Source organism: Mus musculus, chromosome 3, assembly GCF_000001635.26.
Source record: "Mus musculus strain C57BL/6J chromosome 3, GRCm38.p6 C57BL/6J".
NCBI lineage: Eukaryota > Metazoa > Chordata > Mammalia > Rodentia > Muridae > Mus > Mus musculus.
In genome coordinates this window covers 105,748,828-105,770,117 of record NC_000069.6, presented here as the reverse complement: position 1 = coordinate 105,770,117, position 21,290 = coordinate 105,748,828, and the positions used below count along the sequence as shown (strand labels likewise).

The window sequence follows — 21,290 nt, the reverse complement described above, 5'->3', positions numbered from 1 at the left end:
TTGGGTAATAGACTCAAGTCTCTGGGCCAGCATTTTTTTTTGTTAAAGATTTATTTATTTGTTTAATATATATGAATACACTATAGCTGTCTTCAGACACACCAGAAGAGGGCATCAGATCCCATTACAGATGGTTGTGAGCCACCATGTGGTTGCTGGGAACTGAACTCAGGACCTCTGGAAGAAGAGCTGGTGCTCTTAACCACTGAGCCATCTCTCCAACCCTAGCAATTCTTATGTTAAGAGGAATAAGTCATTCTTGGGGAGACAAGCACTTCATTTTCTTACCCATACATGAATATAATCAACTGGGTTTACTAGTGGCTGAGAGTATAATGGTGGCTTCCCAGAGACTGGAGGAGTGGAGTATAGAGAAGGACAGAGTGTGGTAAATTAATGGTACAATGTTACAGCTAAACAGGAAGCCAAGGTATTCCAGACTGTAGATAATGACAGTGTGTTTTAAAAGCTAAAGAAAGAGATTTAAATGTTCTCATCACAGAGATAACAAACATTTGAAGAAGTAGTACACATTGAAACACCACATGGCATCTCTCAAATAGGAACAATTTTTACGAGTCAGTTAGATGACTCATAAATTAGGGTCGTGCAGATAAATTATCATGGTCTATGTAAAGTCCCTTTATTTTCTTATTGGTGATCAATACTTTGCTACTGATTATGATTTTGTATATGAAGTAATTGGTTGCTTCTCATAAAAGTTTTAATAGGCAGTTAATATTTAAAGAATCTAGGAAACAGTATTCCTCTTTTCCTAGAATGAACTAAATATTTAAAAGAGTGATTATTGTCTTAGATTCCTATGAGCTGGGCATTGGTTTGGATGCTTTTAATTAGACTTAATTAGTCTTCATACCATTCAGTATCTGAAACCAGTTTGCTGATTTTTATTCCTCTATTAGAAGGGCTTTAAAAAAATCACTGTCATGTTCTTTGATGTCATTAGGACTCAAGAAAAATAATTGTTATGACTATGAAGACCCAGAGGACTCTTGTTTATACTTATTTTGTACTTACTTTAATTATACTTCCTTTATATATACTTACTTTAATTATAAAAATTTGGTTTATACTTACTTTATACTTATATTTACTTTAATTATAAAAATTTGGTCTTGGTTTACAATTCTTCCTGCATTGTATATGAGTGATGGTGCATCTCACTTGATCTTGAGTTCTGTGAAAGGCAGCCCAGATAGCATCACTGAGAAAGAGCTGCTTCAGAGTAGAAAGCTAACTGCCATTTCTTCGTTTTCACTCTGCTGTATCACAGCTTCTGTGCATAGTCACTTCCTACAAAGATTTAATCTTTGTCGAGCAGTTTTGAGGTTCACGGCAAAGCTGGGCACACAATACAAAGGTTCTCACATGCTGGCTGCACCTCTTCCTCCGTTCACAGCAGTGCCCAGGAGAGCCACTAGGCTGGTGGATGAGCACATGGCACATCATTATCACTGAGTGACACACTGCACGATGATCATCTTCTTTCCATGGGTTTGAACAAACGTGTAAATGATAATGTTGTTTGTACATGATAGTACTATATTGAGGAATGTCAATGCTCTAAAATGTGCCAGACTCCCCCTTTTATTTGTTTTGATTGTATATAAAGTAAGAAAAAAACAGTAAGTTCTTTCACATTGTATTACTACACTTTTCACCTTATGGCTTTAAGATTCAGAAATACTTGATTTCAGCAGGTTTTCAAATTTTATGATGTTTAACAATTAATTGACTATAAGTAAAATTTTGAATCACAAAATCTGCTCTGTATAGTGTGTGCATATCTTGTGTGTGTATGTGCACACATATGTGAAGGGCAGAGACATCCTTGGGCACCCTACAACTTCTCCAAATATGCTAGACAAGCTGGCCCTCCAGCTTTTAAGGCTCAGCCATCTCCACTTCCCAACTTGCTGTCAAAGGACTACAGGTGTTCTCCACCATGTCCTGCTTTTGACTTGTGAGTGTTCTAGGAACCCACACTCAGGTCCTCAGACTTTCCAGGCAGGAGCTTTACTGATTCAGCTGTCTCCTCAACTATGTCTTAGAACACTCTTAGACAAGTGACTCACGGTAGTTGCTTTTTGTCTTCCCCTATCTCTTTTCTGTTATTTTTGGGATAGGATCTTATTAGTATTATAGGTATATGCCACACTGTGCCCTGGTGAACTGTCCAATTTGAAAAACAAAAGTGATTTTGTACTTACAGAAGGAATTTTCAAAACTACCGTGCATTATGTCATATAATTCCTGTAGTGAGCTGCATATATATTTTTACACATTTCTTAAATTAATATATAGTTACATTACTTTCTCTCTTCCTGTTTCTCCAGCATATCTCAAGTCGTCTCCTCTTTCCATTCCCCTACTCTCAAATTAATAGCCTCCTTGTCTTTTTATTGTCATTGTTATACATGTATATATATAATCTTGTACACACACACACATATATACACAAGTGTATGCAAATACAAATGTATACATACAATCTGCTGAGCCTGTTTTTGGTGTTTGTATGTATATGGTTTCAGGGCTGACCTTGTTGTATTTGGATAACCAATTAGGAGGCTATCTTAGTTACTATTCTACTGTTGTGAACAGACACCTTGACCAAGGCAACTCTTAGAAAAGGAAGTGTTTACCTGGGGGCTTGCTTACAGTCTTAGAAGGTAGGTGTTTTACCTGCATCTATGCCTGTGTAAGGATGACAGATCCCCTGGAACTTGTGTTACAGTTGTGAGCTGCCATGTGGGTGCTAGGAACTGAACCTGAGTTCTTTGGAAGAACAAATGACTTAACAAGCTGTAGGAAATTGGCTAGGTTACTAGTGCAAGACATGATTTTCCTCCTGTTGAATTGACCTTAAGTCCACTTAGCAGTTGGTTACCACCAAGGTGTGTGTGCCATCTATTGCCCCTCTAGTGGAGTGCTGTCTCGGCTTCTTTGGTGGCTCATAGGTACCACAGCTGAGCAGGACTACTTGCTTTCCTTCCTAGGCAGCTTGCATAGCTTGTATTTTCAGGTCTGGAAGCTAGACTGTAAGAAGGAGGCTTTCAGGTTATCTAATCCAAGTCCTGTGTCCAAAGTATGCAGTGTCTCATTCACAATATGCAAAAACCTCAAAGAATACAAAAAACAAAGAATCTCAAGAAATAAATAACCCAATTAAAAAGTGACTAGGAATCTAAATAGGATTTTTCAATAGAAGAAATATAGTTAAGAAATACCACAAAAAGAAATAACTTCATGGGGGCTGGAGAGATGGCTCAGTGGTTAAGAGCACTGACTGAAGGTCCTGAGTTCAAATCCCAGCAACCACATGGTGGCTCACAGCCATCTGTAATGAGATCTGACACCCTCTTCTGATGTGTCTGGAGACAGCTACAGTATACTTAGATATAATAATAAATTAATTAATCTTTAAAGAAAAAAAGACATAACTTCATTATCCTTAGCAGTTAGGGAAATGCAAATCAACAGATTTGAGATGTCATCTTATCCCACTCAGAATGACTAGCTAGATCAGCAGAACAACTGACAGCAAGTGCTGGGGAGGCTGTGGGGAAAGGGAAAGCCTCACTCCCTGTTGGTGGGTGTGCAGATTGATACGGCCACTCTGGAAGTCAGCGTGGGGAATCCTTAAGAAGCTAAAAATAATCTACCATGTGACCCAGCTATACCACTCTCTGGCAGATACCCAAAGAACTGGACACCCTACTCCAGAGCTACTTGCTCAGCAGTGTTCATTGTTGCCCTATTCAGAATAACTAGGAAATGGAAACAACATAAATGTCCCTCAGTAGATGAATTTATAATAAAAACATGTGGTACATCTACACAGTAGAATACTATTTAGCTGTAAGGAAAAATGGAATCATGAAATTTGTAGGTAAGTGGATAGACCTAGGAAAAATTACATTGAGTGAAGTAACCCAGACCTGGAAAGAAAAAACAAAACAAAACACTACATGTTCTTTCTCATCTATAGTTCTTAGCTCCAAATCCAAATATAGAACATGGAATAACCACAGAAACCAGGAAAGTAGAGAGAGACCATGGCAGGAGTGCCTGGCAGAATAGCAGGATACAAGTGATATGAAACAGGAAACAAAAATGGAAGGGGGGGTCTAAAGACTGAACTCTCTTGGTGGCAATCTTAGAGGTCCTGTTGGTGTGTGTGTGTGTGCTTGAAACATAAAAGTTTTGAATTTTGATGTCCAGTTTTTTTTTCCCTTTTAGTGGTTGTGTTTCAAGTGTCATGCCTCCAAAGTTATTGCTAACCCGTGTCATGCAGTTTCTATCTGTGTTTTCTTCCATGGAACTTTACTTAAGCTATATCGTTTAGAGTGTGAGCCCCATTTGGTCAGTTTTAATATACAAAATGGGATCATTCGTTTTTTACATGTACATCTGGTTTCCTGGCACTGTTTATTGAAAAATTGTCCTTTCCTGACTGTCTCCTGTAAAACATAATTTGGCTGTGTTTGTGAAGATTTATTTCTGAGGTCCCTATTTTCTACAATTCCTCTATATATTCATTTCTACACTGTTAAGAACATGAGGTTCTTAATAGATGTGGGGGTGCCTGCCTCTAGTCTCAGCACTTGGGAGGCACTGAGGCTGAAAGATGGCTTCTAGTCTACATAGTGAGTTTCATTCCAGCCAGAGATACATAAAAAGACCCTGCCTCGTATACTCATATAACAGCAAAATACTAACTTCTCCTTTAATTTCTTTTTTAAAACTTGGAATAGTAGAAATATATTGTTTCCAAATATTTGGAGATTCTCATATCTTTGCTACTGATTCTAAATTTGATTCTATCAGTTAGGATATATTTTGCTCCATGCAGTTAATTTTTTTATTATATATATTAAGTACGCAGCTTAATATTATACATATTAAGTACACAGTTTCTTAAAAGACTAAAGATCATAATGTCTAGAACTGAGAAAATAAGTAAATAAAGTTATATAAAAGAACAAACATAAAGACTTGTTATATATTCAGAAAACTGACTTTTTTAAAGTTCACTTATTTAAAAATATTGATACAGGATGTAAGCCATTAACTATTGCTTCACTGCCTTAAAGAACAATTTTATTAGTGCTGCTTATGTGGAGAGACGAAAACTACTCATGTGACTATCATGTCTTAGTGACACAATTCAATGGGGGCATTTTTATATTATGGAAAAGATAACAAGTTTAAGTATTGATCATTTTAGAAATACTGCCTAAACATTTAAATATACATTCCTTCCCCAATCTATTCTAATACAGTTTATGGACTATTAAGTCAAGCTTCAGAAGTTAAACTTTTAGCATTGATATAGTCAAGCTGTAAAAGGAACTGAGACTGGATTCTGACAGTTTTTCTTTCTTACATAGAGCACTATCTATTAGAAATGAGGATGTTAACTATTCCACACTGGAATCAGTTTCAAAGATGAGGCCAGGAAACCATGAAATGGATTGAAAAGGGATGAAAAGTGATGGGGAAGAGGAGCAGGCTCACCACAGCAGAGCATAGCAATTTCGTGGAAAACAAAAGGCATTTTGTATGGATTAAATTCCCTTACATTTATTGAGACTTGTATTTATAGTATAGAGTATTTACTCTGTTGGTAAATTTTTATATCCCCTGAAAAACAATATATATTCTATTGTTGTTGGTGGAATATTCTCTGAGTGTGGGTCAACCCTGTCCTTACTGGCTTTGCCTATTAGATCTGTCAGTTACTGACAGGTGCTATCATCTGTCAGTACAGTACTATTATTATAAGCAAATGTGAGAGATTTGTTTCTGTTCTCCTTGTTTATACATTTTGGTATGTTGTGTATTCATTTCCAGCAAATGTTATTTGTTAGATCAGCAAAAGGAAAAGTGAAGTTTATGGTTTAAACCATTGTCATTTCTAAAGAATCTCACAGTTCTTGCAAGGTAGGCCTGTTGATGACAAATCTGTTCAGTTGTTGTTTGTAGAAGTCTTTTCTCCCTCATTTTGAAGGATAATTGACCTAGATACACAATTATATTGCGGCAGATTTTGTCTGAATGATTTAAACATTTTGCTTTATATCCTTTTTTGTGGTTGGAAGAAAATTCTGATGTAATTCTTATCTTAGCTCCTCCTCCCTCTGGCTCTTTTGGCCATTTTACTCTTTGTTTTATTTTCTTGCTGTCTGAGTATCTGCCCAAGTAGATGTTTTTATGTTCACTCTACTTGGTGTCCTCTGCATTTTCTGAGTTTGTGGTTTAATGTTTTTCTTGTTTGTTTATTTTTTAGCAGTCTCCCCCTCTTCCCAGATCCTCTGCTTGGCTTCATCTTCAACTTGGAAACTAATTCTTGCCACCTCCACTGCAGCTGCTTTGGTCCATGCTGTCTTGGGTGCTTGCGGTTGTCTTCATTCTTCTTCCTGCCTTTGCCCTTTATCTATTTCATAGCTAGAGGAAGCTTGACAGCCTCTCTGCTCAGTCATCCAGTGGCTTCCTGTCTCATGCCAGCTAACAGCCAAAGTCTTTGCCATGGCCTGAAAGGCTGGATTTAGCTCCGTTTAGGATCTTCTAGTAATTAATCCCTATTGCTTGCCAGTCTTAGGGCCCTCTTTTTCTTATGGAAGTTGCCAGTCTTCTGGAGGCTTTGCCACCTTGCTCTTTTGCACACCTCTGTTCTTTAATTTCCTCTGGCCCCCACACACTCAAATACTGCTTTTGAAAACATAAACCACATCGTCCATGAGCTCCTTTCCCCATTTTGCTGCGTCATTATTCTCTGAAGTGTTTGTTTGTTTGTTTGTGTTACTGGGAATTCAAACCAGGCCCCATCTCCTCACTAAAGCATTTTACCTGCAGAGGAAATCTCTGGCAGAGGAGAATATGGTACACTGAAGAAAATGAATGAAAGCCAATTATGCTGGACTGTTGAGAACAGAGGGGGCACATTGTAAGATAAATCTAGGGAGGGATTTAGAGTTCAAATTATAATGTTCCCTCTTAGGCCTTAAGCATTTCTATCTTTATATTTAAAGGTAATGGTGGTCACTAATAAATCATATTACTCACTTGGAGGGTTATAAGGAAGTAGTTACTAAAGTGACTGATTTGTCATGTTATGAAAATCATCCCAGCTACTTTGTAAAGAATAGAGTGGAGGGGGTATATTACTTACTTTTTGGGGTTTTGTTTGTTTGTTTGTTTGTTTGTTTTCTGTGATAAAACACTGTGACGAAAGCAACTTATAAAAGAAAGTGTTTAATTGGTTGGGCTTACAGTTTCGGAGGGTTGGGGTCCACCATGACAGAGCCCTGTGGTAGCAAGCAGCAGGCACGTTAGCTAGTGCAGCAGTGAGAGCTCACATCTCAAACAGAAAGAATGAGTGCACTAGGAATAATGAGAGGTTTTGGAAGCCTCAAATTTTGACCCTGTAACATACTTGCCTCAAACAGGGCTACACCTAATCCTTCTCAAACTGGATTTACCAACTGGGTACCCTGTATTCAAATATATGAGCCTACACTGGCCATTCTAATTAAAATCACCACAGGGAAAAGACTGAGTTTGCTGCAATCAGATGACAGTTGGTTCCAGTGATTTAGGTGTCAGTTTTTGGTAGGTTGTTGATGACCATTTAAAAAAGAATGGTTGGAGCAGTAAACCTTCAATGAAATATATTTATAAATATCCTTAATTAGCAATTTTTATCTCCTAATTTTTATCTCATCAGAATGAGCTTTCTAATTTTATACAATCTTTTGATTCTATTTTGAGAAAATAGAATGTCTGATGTAATGTAGATCTTTAATACACATCCTAGAAAGCCCTGTGTCCTTTTGTATGTTTCTTAACATATAGCACAAAATCAAGCATCTCTATTATTTAACTTTCATTTACATTAGAGCTAGACTTGGTTTTGTTTTCACCCTTTATTTTGGAGTATAAGGCAACATTATAGTTTCAGATTGTTAAATAAACCATATGTAATAAAGTGTTGACAGGAAATATGACCTGAGTTCTGGAAGAGTGGCTGTTCTCCATTTGAGTGTATAGGAAAGAGAACAGGTGTGAGGTCATCTCCAAAGGAGAAGAGAACACATACTCAGTGGCTGCGACTCACTGGGGGCAGGGGGGCAAGGAGGCTGGGAAGTGTTGCTCTTCCCACACTACCTTGTGCTACCCCTAGAAACCTACCTGTGCTTTTATACAAGTCTGCTCTGTTTCTAATTGCTACCGTGTTGGGGTCAACTTTTGTACTACATGTTTTCTCAACACTACCACTAAATGCACAGTCAAAGATAATCAGAGAACCTAGAGTGTAAAGTGCCTCTTGCCTAATTAATTGTTATACTCATTTTGCATAAACCAGGCCTGTTTTGGGGTTTCTTTACCTCCAAAGTGAAGACCATTCATTTTCTCCAATGTAGCCCTTCCCTACAGCTAACCTCCAATGGAAAAGAATCCAAATCTGCTTTGGGTTTTATCAATTCCAGTTGGCAAAATAAACTTTTCAATGAGACAATGCCTGCAGGCAATGTGTTGTGTTGTTTTGTTTCAGCTTCAAAAAAGCTGACTAACTTTGTCCCCTGGTTTTGTTGTGGCAGCAAAGTGCCTTCGACTTCCCAGCATCACCTCAGGCTAGGGCCACTTCAATTGTAGACCAATTCTGTACCTTTCAATCTAAGGTTAAGAATCAGTATGTATCCTCCAGCTGCCTTGTAATTTAGGGTTCCTACATTGATAGGGTTGGTGAACGTTGTGTGTATATTATCTTATTTGTTGTTCACACCAGTGTTTTTGAACTGGTAAAGATTAACCAATATCTCATTTTCCAGCCCCATTTTCATTCGATTCTAAAGGCTTCCTAGGTTATTGAACTGGGAACTCAGTGGGAAAGATGGACATTAGTGTTCAATAAAATCTCGCTTTGAATCCAGCCTTAATTATTTCATGCAGTATTTATTGAATATCAACCATTCCCAAGTACTGTTTGAGGTACTAGGATGGCGTCTTTCTTTATAATATTAGGGAAGATATATTAACCTTGAAGCTGCTAAAAATTAAAATATATTATTAGTAGGCAGCTTGAAAAAAATTGTTTCCTTCCCTTCCTGTGGTCTTCCTCCAGTTTATTCCCTGCTGACACCCCCCTCCCCCCCATTCCATTCTACGTGGTGCTTACAGGGCTCTTTCCTGCTTTGTAATACAGATGTTCTAGGTTCTTAGGATATTATAGGAGACCACAGTAACCTGATGCCTGCTAAATCCATCCTTTGTGGGACTGGAGAAATAGCTAAATTGCCAGTTGTGCTTGCTGCTCTTGTAGAGAACCAGAGTTCAGTTCCCAGCACCTACATCAGATGACTTAAAACTACCTGTAACTCTAGCTCCAGGGGATTCAACACTCTCTTCTGGCTTCTGTGGTTATTAGCACTTACATGCCACACCCTCATACAGACACATAAATACTACGTGGTTGTTCCTCCTCTCACTTTATGTGTTACAGTAAAAGCTCACTAGCTTACTCCAAGTCTCTTGAATCTGCCCCCCACCCCGAAATTCCACATCCTTTATACTCTACTTGTACTGTCTTCCTCTCCTGGCCTTCAAGTATTACATATAAAACACAGTGATGTATACTCTTTACACCCCCTCCCATCGCCTTCCAAAGGTGAGCCTGTGTATAAATGCAAGTTTCTGTATCGTGTATATGGGTAGAGGCAAGTTGACATGTTAGCCAGTGAACTCTGAAGTCAAATTGCTTTAGTTTGAATCATGCCTTTTCTTTTTAGATATGGACTCGTTAGCATATTATCTATTAATTAGTTCTTACCTTCTGAGCTTAGTATGACTTCCTCCTTCACAGCTGACACTGGAGGTTGAACCTGTGGCCTTGCCTACACCAAGCAGATATATTGCCACTATACTATGTCCTCAGGCCCCTTAGTATGAGTTATCTATACTAAGTGAAATGTAGGCTGATATTATTTGTTGTTATTATGTAACAAAACAAAATATATTGAAAAGCTAGTGCCATTTTAACACTAGAGACAGGTTGGATTATGCCTTCCTAGTTATTTTATGCCTAAGTCATGTAACCCAAATAAAACCCTTTGGTGGTTTCCCATTATAATGGGGACAAAAATATGTTTTAAATTTTTTGATTTCTTAAAAGTTTTGTAAATGACAGAATGCTATATAAAGTTCAGTTGCTGTTGGTCATATAGTGTTATGTTTCAAAGTCACAACATTTTGGCTGAATAGGAGAAATGAAGTCTATTTAAAAATATATTTTTGGGTGTGGTAGTTCATGCCTACATCTCTAGCACTCAGGAGGTCAGAGCTCAGTTTTGGATCAAGCTGTACCTGCATCAAAAAATAGTAAATAGACAAATCTATCAGAAACTTTGTAATAGTGATCTTATTTCTCCCCAAATGACTCTAAACTCAAGCTTATTTAAGATTATAAATATGTAGTTTACTTGGCAGCGCTGCAAAGGAACAAAATTTGAGTAAATAAACTCTCATTTATGGAAGTATATCTGCCAGTGGATTCTAGAATTGGACACATTTAACTGTGCTTAGCAGAATTTAGTTAACCTAGTCTTTTAAATTTTTTTTTAAAAAGTTAGTCAACCTTGAAAGTATTAATCTTAAAATTTTTAGACTGAGGACTGGGAAGGTGACTCAGTAAAGTACCTACCCTATAGTCGTGAGGACCTGAATTGGATCCCTAGCACCCATGGAAAAAGCTAGGCTGGTACAGTACGCCTGTAGTCCTATTGGGGATCAGAAGTAGGAGCCCAAGAGTTCCTTGGCCAGCTAGTCTTGCCTAACCAGTAAGCTTCAGGTCCCGAGAGAGCCTGTCTCAGAACATGTGGTTGAAGTGGGAGAAGACACCCAGCATAACCCGTTTACATATGCATGTGCTCCTACACACTAGACATACAAGGGTTTTCAGTCTGGTTTATAAATGTCTTTATTGAGCGGGTGTGGTGGCGCACGCCTTTAATCCCAGCACTCGGGAGACAGAGGCAGGAGGATTTCTGAGTTCGAGGCCAGCCTGGTCTACAAAGTGAATTCCAGGAAACCCTGTCTCGAAAAAACCAAAAACAAAAAGAAAAAAAAAAAAGTCTTATTGATGGTACCCATCTCCATGTCCATCACTCAGCAGTGCTAAACAGGATACAGGCAGTCACTAGGATACAGGATACAGCATTCACTAGGCTTTGATAGCTCATGGACGCAGAGCACATGTTGTCCCCAAACGCAGAGCACAGGATATTTTTGGATTTGGTACTGTTCTCCCTTCTGTTAATTAGAGGCATTCCCAGTACTAGACATTTAGAATAAAAAGTTACAGTCATAGATACTTTGACAAAGATCATCCCTTCAGGATGAATGTTAAATCATTTAAATATGAGAAATAAGTTTTACTTCAGAGTAGATATTTGATTTAATGTAAAAAGTACATTTGAGATTTTCATTTTAAATGTATTGTTGTTTCTAGAAAACAGCTCAGTTTAATGATTTAATTATGCAATGTGTAACCTTGATCACCTATTGCAATGTGAACTACTGCATTAGTAGGCGATACTTTTTAACATATGAAAACAAGACATAAAAGAAATAATATAGTTTCTTTCTGTTCTGCAGTTGTGCCCTCAGCCCTTCTTGTTTAGTTCTTTTTTGTTTTTCAAGTTTTTATTAAATCCATCTCAGCTTGTCTGCAGGTTTAGTGAGGCACACTGGTAAACCCTGTCTGTCATCCAGGAGGCTGAAGTAGGAGCTGCCTTTGAAGCCAGCCAGGATATGTTGCAAGTCATTCCAGACAAGCAAACAAACCAGCAGTGTCAGAACCAGTCTCACCAACTCACTTGCTTCATAGCATGAAAATTCATAGTTGGAAAAACATGCTTGTTTAAAGTTGTCTTTCAGGGATGAAAAAGATCCAGAACAAATTTCTCCCTAAATTAGAATTTATATTACTTGGTTTAAAAAACTGTCCTTTTAGGACTGTGGATATGACATGCTACAACATTCAGCCACACAGCACATCTTTTCCAGCTCCTCTAATTCAAATCTGGAATTAGTTATTAAAAACAATGCTGTAAGATTGGTTTGTTTACGAATGAGATTAAAAGTTCTGCTTTTCTCTCTGAGACAGGGTTTCACTGTGGGACACAGTGGAGGCCAGAGGGCAGTCTCAGGTATTAGCTTTCACCTTGTCCCTTGCTTGAAGCGAGATCTCATTGTCCCTGAGCAGGCTGCATACACCAGGTCGGGTGGCTCACAGTCTTCAGGATTCTCCTCTTTCTGCCCTCTATCCTTACTGTAGAAGTACTGGGATTATAGCTGGGTACATTCCTATATCCAGCTTTATATGGATTCTGGGAATTGAAACGCCCGGCAAGCACTTTGCCCATAAGCCCTTCCCTCAGCCCTAGAATGTACATCTTATAAAAATAGTATGCTGAGATCTAAGGACAACAGTTAGTATTAACTGAAAGTGAAGATAAAAAGCGTTTCAGTTGTTGCTTAATCTCCACAGCATATTGGCTTTACACTGCAACCAGAATGATCTTTTCAGGGTGTGTGTGTGTGTGTGTGTGTGTGTGTGTGTGTGTGTGTGTGTGTGTCTTACCATGGTTGTTGGTTTAGGAGTGTCAACTTGACATAGCCTAGAGGCATTTCAAAGGAAAGCCTCCATTGAGGAATGACCTATATTGTCTGGCCTCTGGCCATGCCTGTGCTGTAGTGTTTCATTTTTGAAATTTTTTTATTTTTAATTCTGATTTTTTATTGGATATTTATTTACAATTCAAATGTTATCCCCTTTCCTGGTTTCCCCTCCAAAAAACACCCTCCCCATACCCTCCCCCCTCCTCCTGCTCACCAACCCACCCCCTCCTGCTTCCTGGCCCTGGCATTCTCCCACACTGGGGCATAGAGCCTTCATAGGACAAAGGGCCTCTCCTCCCATTGATGTCTGACTAGGCCACCTCTGCTGCATATGCAGCTAGAGAAATGAGTCCCACCAAGTGTGCTCTTTGGTTGGTGGTTTAGTCCCAGGGAGCTCTGGGGGTGCTGGTTAGTTCCAACAGCAACAACAAAACAAAAAACCCAGACACAGTCACTATCCTTATAGTACAGACTCTACTTAACTTGTAGCACTTTGTACATAGGCACTTTTAACATAATATCTAAAGCCAAAAATGAAGAAGCAGCCTCCAATACTCAAGTAACCTAATTGTAAATTAAGGTAATAGTGACCCCCTTTTTTGGTAAAGCTAGTAACTTCTATTAGTGTTAAGCAACTATGGCATACTTTTGAGATGGTTTGGTTTGTGTTTGTACAGTGCCGGGTATTGAACTAAATTTTTGTGAATAGTATGCAAATTACCTTGCCATCAAACCACATCCTAAGCACAAAGTGTATATAAAACGAGTAAGAGAGATGGATGCTTTTATAGAAGCAACCAGAGCAGTAATGGGGAAAAAAAGAAGACTGCTTACAGCAGAAGAATACATATACAGAGTAAGAGAGAAAAAAGAGAGAAAAATCCCTGTTCAAATGTTAGAAGTCTGGAAATGGAGGAGGAATTCTCTTTGTTGTATTTATAGCAGTGGACAGAACTGAAGCCAGCTAGTGACCACTACAAGACTCAGAGCAATGGAAAGAACTTCTAATAGCTCAGCTGCCCAGAAGTGGAGTGGAGTTTTATTTGCAGTAGTGTTTAAAGAGACTCCATGACCCTATGGAGCTCTGGTGGCTTGTGATTAAAGAAGTTCTTATACTTTAATATTTAAGCAGGAAAATGCAAAACAACACACACACACACAAAAAAAAAACCCCCGGAAAAACCCAACCCAAAACAGTTCTTTGTTTACCACATCTAAGTTAAGTATATTATATTCTAGTTTTTGTATTTGTCAGCATTGACTGGGGTCAGGGTTCTTTTCATTGTGTGACATCTTTTGCACTGTTCTTAATATCTTTGTTTATTTACCACTCTCTTATTGTTTGTAAGTGAGGGTGCAGTGAAATCACCCAACTGGACCACTCTGTGGCTACATAGAAAGAAAGGTTTAATGAGGGAGCAAACTGCCAGCCTGCCTCTGAGAGTAGTGGTTTGCTGGAAAGCAAGTGGATTTTATATGGTAGTTAGTAGGATGGGGGAATCTTTGGCTGATGAGGCTATGTAGATGCTCTTGTCTGAAGTAGTTGACCATTGTGAGCAGATAAAGGAGGTCATGGTTTTCCTGGTAAGTAAAACCCTGCCTTACAGAGATTCCGGAGGAGAGCTTACCCAATATAACAATCCTGTTTACCTGTCAGAATCCTTCTATTTCGGACATTGTTACTAGCATTGCCATTTTGGGGGCCTGATTTGGACCTAACAGTATTGATTATTCAGTTTCTGAGTCTTATTGAATGATTGTGTGTGTGTGTGTGTGTGTGTGTGTTAATTTATGGGGTAGATGTGGATGTGTGTAGGGTATAAGTGTGCTTATATATGTTAAAGTTAGAAGTTGATGTCAGATGTCTGTGTTTATTGTTCTCCACCTTATATAGAGGGGACTTGGAATTCACTGTTTCGTAGAACTGGTTGGCCAAGCAGCCCTTAGAGTTTGCCTCTTATCCCCACCACAACTCCCCTTCTGCCTGTCCCCACCTCACTAGTCCTGGAGTTACAGGCATGCACTATCAGACCACACCACCGTATTTGGCTTTTTACTTGTGTGCTCTGGGAATCTAAGCGCAGGTCCTCGTGCTTGTGTAGCACCCACTTTACACTGAGCCATTCCTTGGCATCTTTCCTAGTGGTTTCAAAAGTATATTCATCTAGTTTGTTGACATTATGTTTTCCATAGTTGTTTGAACTTGAAATTTTTCCATAGCCGGGCGTGGTGGCGCACACCTTTAATCCCAGCACCCGGGAGGCAGAGGCAGGAGGATTTCTGAGTTCGAGGCCAGCCTGGTCTATAAAGTGAGTTCCAGGATAGCCAGGGCTACACAGAGAAACCCTGTCTCTAAATAAATAAATAAATAGAAAGAAAATTTTCCATGTATAGAAATACTCATCATTACCTTTTCCCCAAGCAAAGGAAAACTTATATAACAAAGCCAATCCTCGGGCAATCAGTAATTCTTTGTTAATGATCAAAGCCTTCATAATTCAGTTCCACTTCTCAAATATTATACTCTTAAGATACAACTTACATTTCCAACACATGAGATTGGCAGACACTCAGGTCACAGCACTCTCCTAGAGGATGTTCCCTATCTCTGGTTTTCTTCCACACTCTGGTCTCAGTGTAGACTCAGTAACTTACCCTTATTTTATTTAAGCCATGCATTTTTCTTCATCCCATCTACCACCTTTTTATACAGATAATCATGTTTTTTTATAAATCTCTAATATATCTTTTTTATTTTTTATAAACAGTACAACCCTGAAAAGTCTTTAAACATTTATTTGGCAGCTTCTTGCAGGGTCTATCATCTGTTTCTTTAGGTTTTGTTATTATTCTCTTAAATGTTTTTGTCTCTCAAATAGTTTTCTCAGGTCTGTGGTTATCTTCTCTCATCTAAATGAAATTACCCCTCCACCTGTTATGAACTTGCTTAACGTTAGCTTCTCTAACTCATCTGTAAAGCTAAAGATAATTACTTGTCTATAACCCCTGTTCCAGGGATCCATTACCCTCTTCTGGTTTCCTTGGATACTGCATGCATATAGTGCACAGACACGCAGGCAGGCAAAGCACCCTTATACATAAAATAAAATTAAATCTTTTTCTTTTTTCTTTTTTTTCTTTTTGGTTTTTTGAGACAGGGTTTCTCTGTGTAGCCCTGGCTGTCCTGGAACTCACTTTGTAGACCAGGCTGGCCTCGAACTCAGAAATCCACCTGCCTCTGCCTCCCGGGTGCTGGGATTAAAGGTGTGCGCCACCACGCCCAGCTTAAATCTTTTTTTTTTTTTAATGAGGATAATTGGGATAAAACTGGGGACACTAAGAATGTTGTGTGGATTAAAAATACTAACACATATGAAGTGCTTATCATGCACGGTGTATTGCACATTGTAAGCAGATAGCAATAGGTTGCAGTTAATTTTTTTTTAATGTTCTGTTCTAATATTTCTACCCTTTTCTTGTTCAGTCCTCCAGATATATTACTATTTCTTCTGGTAAACTGTAGCAGGGTTTTGTTTTTGTTTTTGTTTTTTATTTTTTATTTTTTTAGGATATATATTCTGGTGAAACACAGTTGGCATACTATACCCTTAGGTTCTGTATTCAGGGCTTCAATCATCCCTGAATAAAAAAGTATTTCTGTACTAACTACGTACACTTTTTTTCTTATTATATCATACCTTAAATAACATGTAATGGTAATTTGTATAATATTTACATTTTCTTAAAGATGGTCATAACATTAATATTTTGTCAGGAGTAATCTAGAAATGATTTAAAGTATATAGGAGATCCCCATGAAGACAGGTTCTTGAAAGATACAGTGTTTCCTTACTTGGCAGTGATATGTTAGAAGGAACTCCCTTTAGAAGAAAGATACTAACTCCAGTTACTCTTACTGATAATTTATATGTATGTGCTTGTTGTACAAGCTATTTTATTGTTTTTATAGATGTGCTTCTATGTATGTATATTCACAACCCATGTTATGTGCATATAGTATATGAAAAATGACTGAAAGTTAGATATATTAACCATTTTGTTAAGGAACAGAGGCTAATAAATATTCTGTTGTTGGAGAATTCCCCCAAGTAAATTGATCAACTCTGAATTCTTTCCATAATTCCTGTTCTCCTAGAAAATTGGGAGGCATTTGGGGAATATAACCAAGCTCACTGTTTGCTATATTGTAACTACGTCATGAGAGACACTTACCTGAATTAGGGTACTGGTGAGTTCACACAATGATTGCAGTCCCCTTAGAGGCCTGGATAAGGACAGACAGAGGAAACCATGAGCACTGTCCTTAGGTAAATGCGAGAACCGCCTAGTACATGTGTAGGAGACCTACACAAGTTTGTCCAGCAAAGCTCATCAGCTCTCCCCCATTTCTTACCGTCTCTCTGATAGCATGTAGTCATTTTCAGGTCCTCTTCTTAGCTTTCCTCTCTTTTCACTGAGTGTTCCTTAGTCAATTTCATAGACTGCTGTGGTTTTAATTGCTACCATTTTTCTAGGCCCTTTCAAACTCGAGTTTTAAAAATAGCTATCAAATTCTGTTACGTGCTTTTCTCACAGGAATCTCAAATTTCCCTAAGCAGTGAACCTGCTTCAGTTGCAGGTGCCCTATCAGCCGATTTTTTGCTCAAACTCGGTACCTAGAAGTTGCGTTTGCCTTTCTTCTTTCTCCTTAACAATCATCTCTCATCAGTTAGAGTCCTAAACCTTCAAAAGAGCATAGTCCCCTTCTCAGTCTAATGCTGCTGTAGAGGTCTCCATCAGGGCTCACTGAATTGCCAATGTGGCTTCCTAACTCCTTTACTGCTGAGCCGTCCTTTTGTCAGTCCATGTTATGTAAATATAAATGTAGTTGTAATAACATGAAGAAAAATCACCGTATCAGGGCTGGAGAGATGCTCAGTGGTTAAAAGCACTGGCTGCTCTTGCATATGACCCAGGTTTGATTCACGTACCTTCATTGTGGCTTACAAATATCTGTAACTCCAGTTTCAGGGGATCTGGTGTTCTCTTCTGGCCTCTGTGGGCACCGGGCACATAAGCATGCAAACTAGCAGAACACCCATGAGTTTAAAACAAGTAAACAACTGTTTTCTATTTGGGTAACTAGGTAAAATGTAAACTATAATAGGGCAAGTGCCTTTGCACAAGTCTATGCTCAGCTTCACATTCCATAACTTTGTTCTTTGTGTGGCAGGATTTCAATATGTAACCCTGGCTGACATAAAGGTCACTACTTAAACCCAGGCTGGCCTCAAACTCACAGAAACATGCCACTTGGGTGCTGGGGTTAAAGGTGTGAACTACCTCACCAGCCATAGTTTGTTTTTTGTTATTGTTGTTGTTCTGTTTTGTTCTGTTTTTAGCCATATATTGAAAACATGAAGAATATCACTAAGGGATTTGTTAGATTTTTCTGCCAACGTGTAGAATTTTTGAGGTGTCAAGTGGATGCCTGCTGTTTCACCAAGAGGCAACCCTATTTCCTATCACTGTGTAAACCCTGAGACTGCAGCAACATATTTTCTTTTCTCTCATATTATGTTCTTAGCTTTATCTCATGTAGTTCAATATCCATGCTTGGTAGCCCTTTTGATACAGTTCTAAGAAGTATATTTTCAAGTGAATAGCTCTTTTTTTTTTTAATTTTTTTTTATTAGGTATTTTCCTCGTTTACATTTTCAATGCTATCCCAAAGGTCCCCCATACCCACCCCCCCAACCCCCTACCCACCCACTCCCCCTTTTTGGCCCTGGCGTTCCCCTGTACTGGGGCATCTAAAGTTGGCAAGTCCAATGGGCCTCTCTTTGCAGTGATGGCCGACTAGGCCATCTTTTGATGCATATGCAGCTAGAGACAAGAGCTCCGGGGTACTGGTTAGTTCATATTGTTGTTCCACCTATAGGGTTGCAGTTCCCTTTTGCTCCTTGGGTAATATCTCTAGCTCCTGCATTGGGGGCCGTGTGACCCATCCAATAGCTGACTGTGATCATCCACTTCTGTATTTGCTAGGCCCCGGTATAGTCTCACAAGAGAGATGATAGTACTTGGGATTTAATCATACTGTGAAAAACCAGTGTCTGCATAGAACATGCACCTAGACCAGAAGACTAAGTATATTGACAATTCCCCATCAACTCCATGGTTAGTCATTGAGTAAGAGCTTGGCTTACTATTGGTCCCAAACTCAAGGGATCCCTCTGAGGATTGCTGGGACTTTCAGAGCCTAGCTCCCTTTCCTCTGGTGTATTTCCAACGCTGCCAGAATTCTTCCTCCCTGTAGCACAGCCTGAAAAGTATCTTCAGATAAAAAGCCAAGGAATCATGAGTACGTTCTGTCTTTTCTTATCTACACATTTCCATCCTCATTGTTGATTTTCTCCTGTCTAGAAAAATTATCTCATTTCCCCCAGTGTTCTAGCAGTTTTCTATAGGGTGAAAAGTCTTACCTTTGTTACTCCATATCAACCATTGGAAATTATTTTCTGGCTTTTACTTTGTAAGATAAGCTTGTAATCCATTTATTTTTTGCAGCTCTTTGGATGTTAGGTAGTGTTTCCTAATCCCTGTTGATACATGTTAACAGTGCCTTTTCATCTGCTGTTTATATCCTAAGAATTTTCAAGCTGACATTTCACACCATTCAGCTATAAAATAACAATGAATAAAATATTTCAGAAGTACTGTATTTTTTTGGCAAGTAAAGTAGCATGTCGATTATATTAAAGCTCACGAGTCTCTCCAAATTATACCTTTGCAAATGATTAGGGTCATGGGTTGTAGTTTTAAGACTATGTTGATTTTAATGCCCTGTTTTCTGGTCATTCTTCAAAGTAACATGTACAGGCTTAACAACTGATACCTAGTTAGAGCTCATCTTCAGTAAATTAAAGAGTCTGGGACTGGTCCTATAAAGCTATTATTGAAAACTATATGATTTTTGCCCATAGCCTCTGTTTTCCAAAGGGAAAAAAATTAAAAAGCAAAACCCTGCATTTGATGCTACATTCTTAATTTGTTTTGTAAATTTTTTTTATTTTTTGTTTTGCAGATTGTCAATATTTAAACAGAGCGCATCATGCGTGAGTACAAGCTAGTAGTCCTTGGTTCAGGAGGCGTGGGGAAGTCTGCTCTGGTAAGTTAGCCACCAACTATAACTAATCAGTATTAACTAATACACAGGATGTGGATAGTAGCTTCTTATCATGCTTCTAGTCAGTAAGGAAAAATGAAGCATTGTTCTTTATAAACCTGCTATTTGTAGCCAAAGAGGTATAGCGTTAGACTGGCAAGTTTCTTACACTTTTGTATGCCAGCTACTTATTGGCCACCAATATTTGTGATTCAAAGTGGAATGCGATTTTTATTGTCAGAAAAATGTATATTCCACTGGGGGAAAGTGTTATGGATTGTCTCAGAGTAGATGCTCCTTTACCTGACTTGAAGCTTGCATGGAATAAAATTTACTTTTTGCATATATGAGGTTCCATGGCAGCCTCTGGGGTTACAACAGCAGATAAAAAGTCTCTCATGGAGCTCACAATATAGCAGAAAAATAGATTGTAATAATACACAATTAAAGAGCTACTTGATGCTCTGAAAGAAAAATTCAGACTTTTAAAGGAGAGACTGGCAAGTGGCCCTTAGCTTTGACAACTGCAGGAAAGGCCAGAATAGCTAGGCATGAGTAAGTGGGAGAAAGTGAGGTGGCAGGGAGTTGGGAGCTCACATGACTTAAAGATGGCTCTGTAGGGTTTCTTGGGGTGCTGGGAAGCAGGTGAGTTAGCCATATATTTCATTTAATAAATGGACTTTAACCTCTGACATTTAGAAGAGTGGGAGAAAGTTGGGAGCTAGTTAAGTCCACTAGATTGCCTGATTAGGGGCATGCTAGTGAAGAAGAGACATGTAGATGCTTGAAGATGAAATAGAGGAGGTAGACCTGAAACTGATTGCTCACTGGGGAGTGGGGTGGAAGAGTGAAGGAACAGAAATGCAAAGGCTGATATAACATACTCAAGTTGCTCCAGTAAAATACATCAAAGGGGCTTGTGATACGGTATTAATGCCATGAGTATGTCGATCATATTTAATTTCATCAGAATTCCATTACTGTTAGTCTGTTAGGAATATGAATTAACACCTTTGTGGAAATGAGTTTTAAAATGTATGTAATTTGGGGGAGGGGAGAAAAGGGTCTCTGTGTTAGCCCGGGCTGGCTTTGAAATTGATAATCCTCCTGCCTCAGTTCCCCAAGTGCTAGAATTGCAAATGTGTACCACAACACAAATGTGTACCACAACTTTGGCTTTACATATAACTTTCAGTCCAGCAATTTTTCTCTGGACTTTTTTTTTAAGATTTTTTTTTATGAATATGGGTGTTTTGTATGTACTGACCTGTGATATCAAAGATGGAGCATGTATAGGGAAGAAAGGTTCTAGTTAGTTTACCATTTATGTTTGATTTTTCAAAAAGCTGTAGGTATTAGGGCTTGAGAGATGACAGGACACTTAAGAGAAAACACTGTTCTTGATGAGAACTTAAGTTCA

The 21,290-nt window shown here is 38.6% G+C and overlaps 1 protein-coding gene across 6 annotated transcripts in view; it reads left to right on the top strand.

Annotated features, from left to right (window-relative positions):
- Positions 1-21,290, top strand: part of Rap1a (RAS-related protein 1a) — a 74,135-nt gene that overhangs the window by 31,277 nt on the left and 21,568 nt on the right. For all 6 annotated transcript variants that reach the window (XR_001783642.2, NM_145541.5, XM_006500907.4 and 3 more), the window contains one exon: positions 19,790-19,873. Coding sequence is in view for 5 of the 6 variants with exons in the window: in NM_145541.5 (NP_663516.1) it covers positions 19,817-19,873 (57 nt within the window). In the remaining variant the exon portion in view is untranslated. The remainder of the gene's footprint in view (positions 1-19,789; positions 19,874-21,290) is intronic.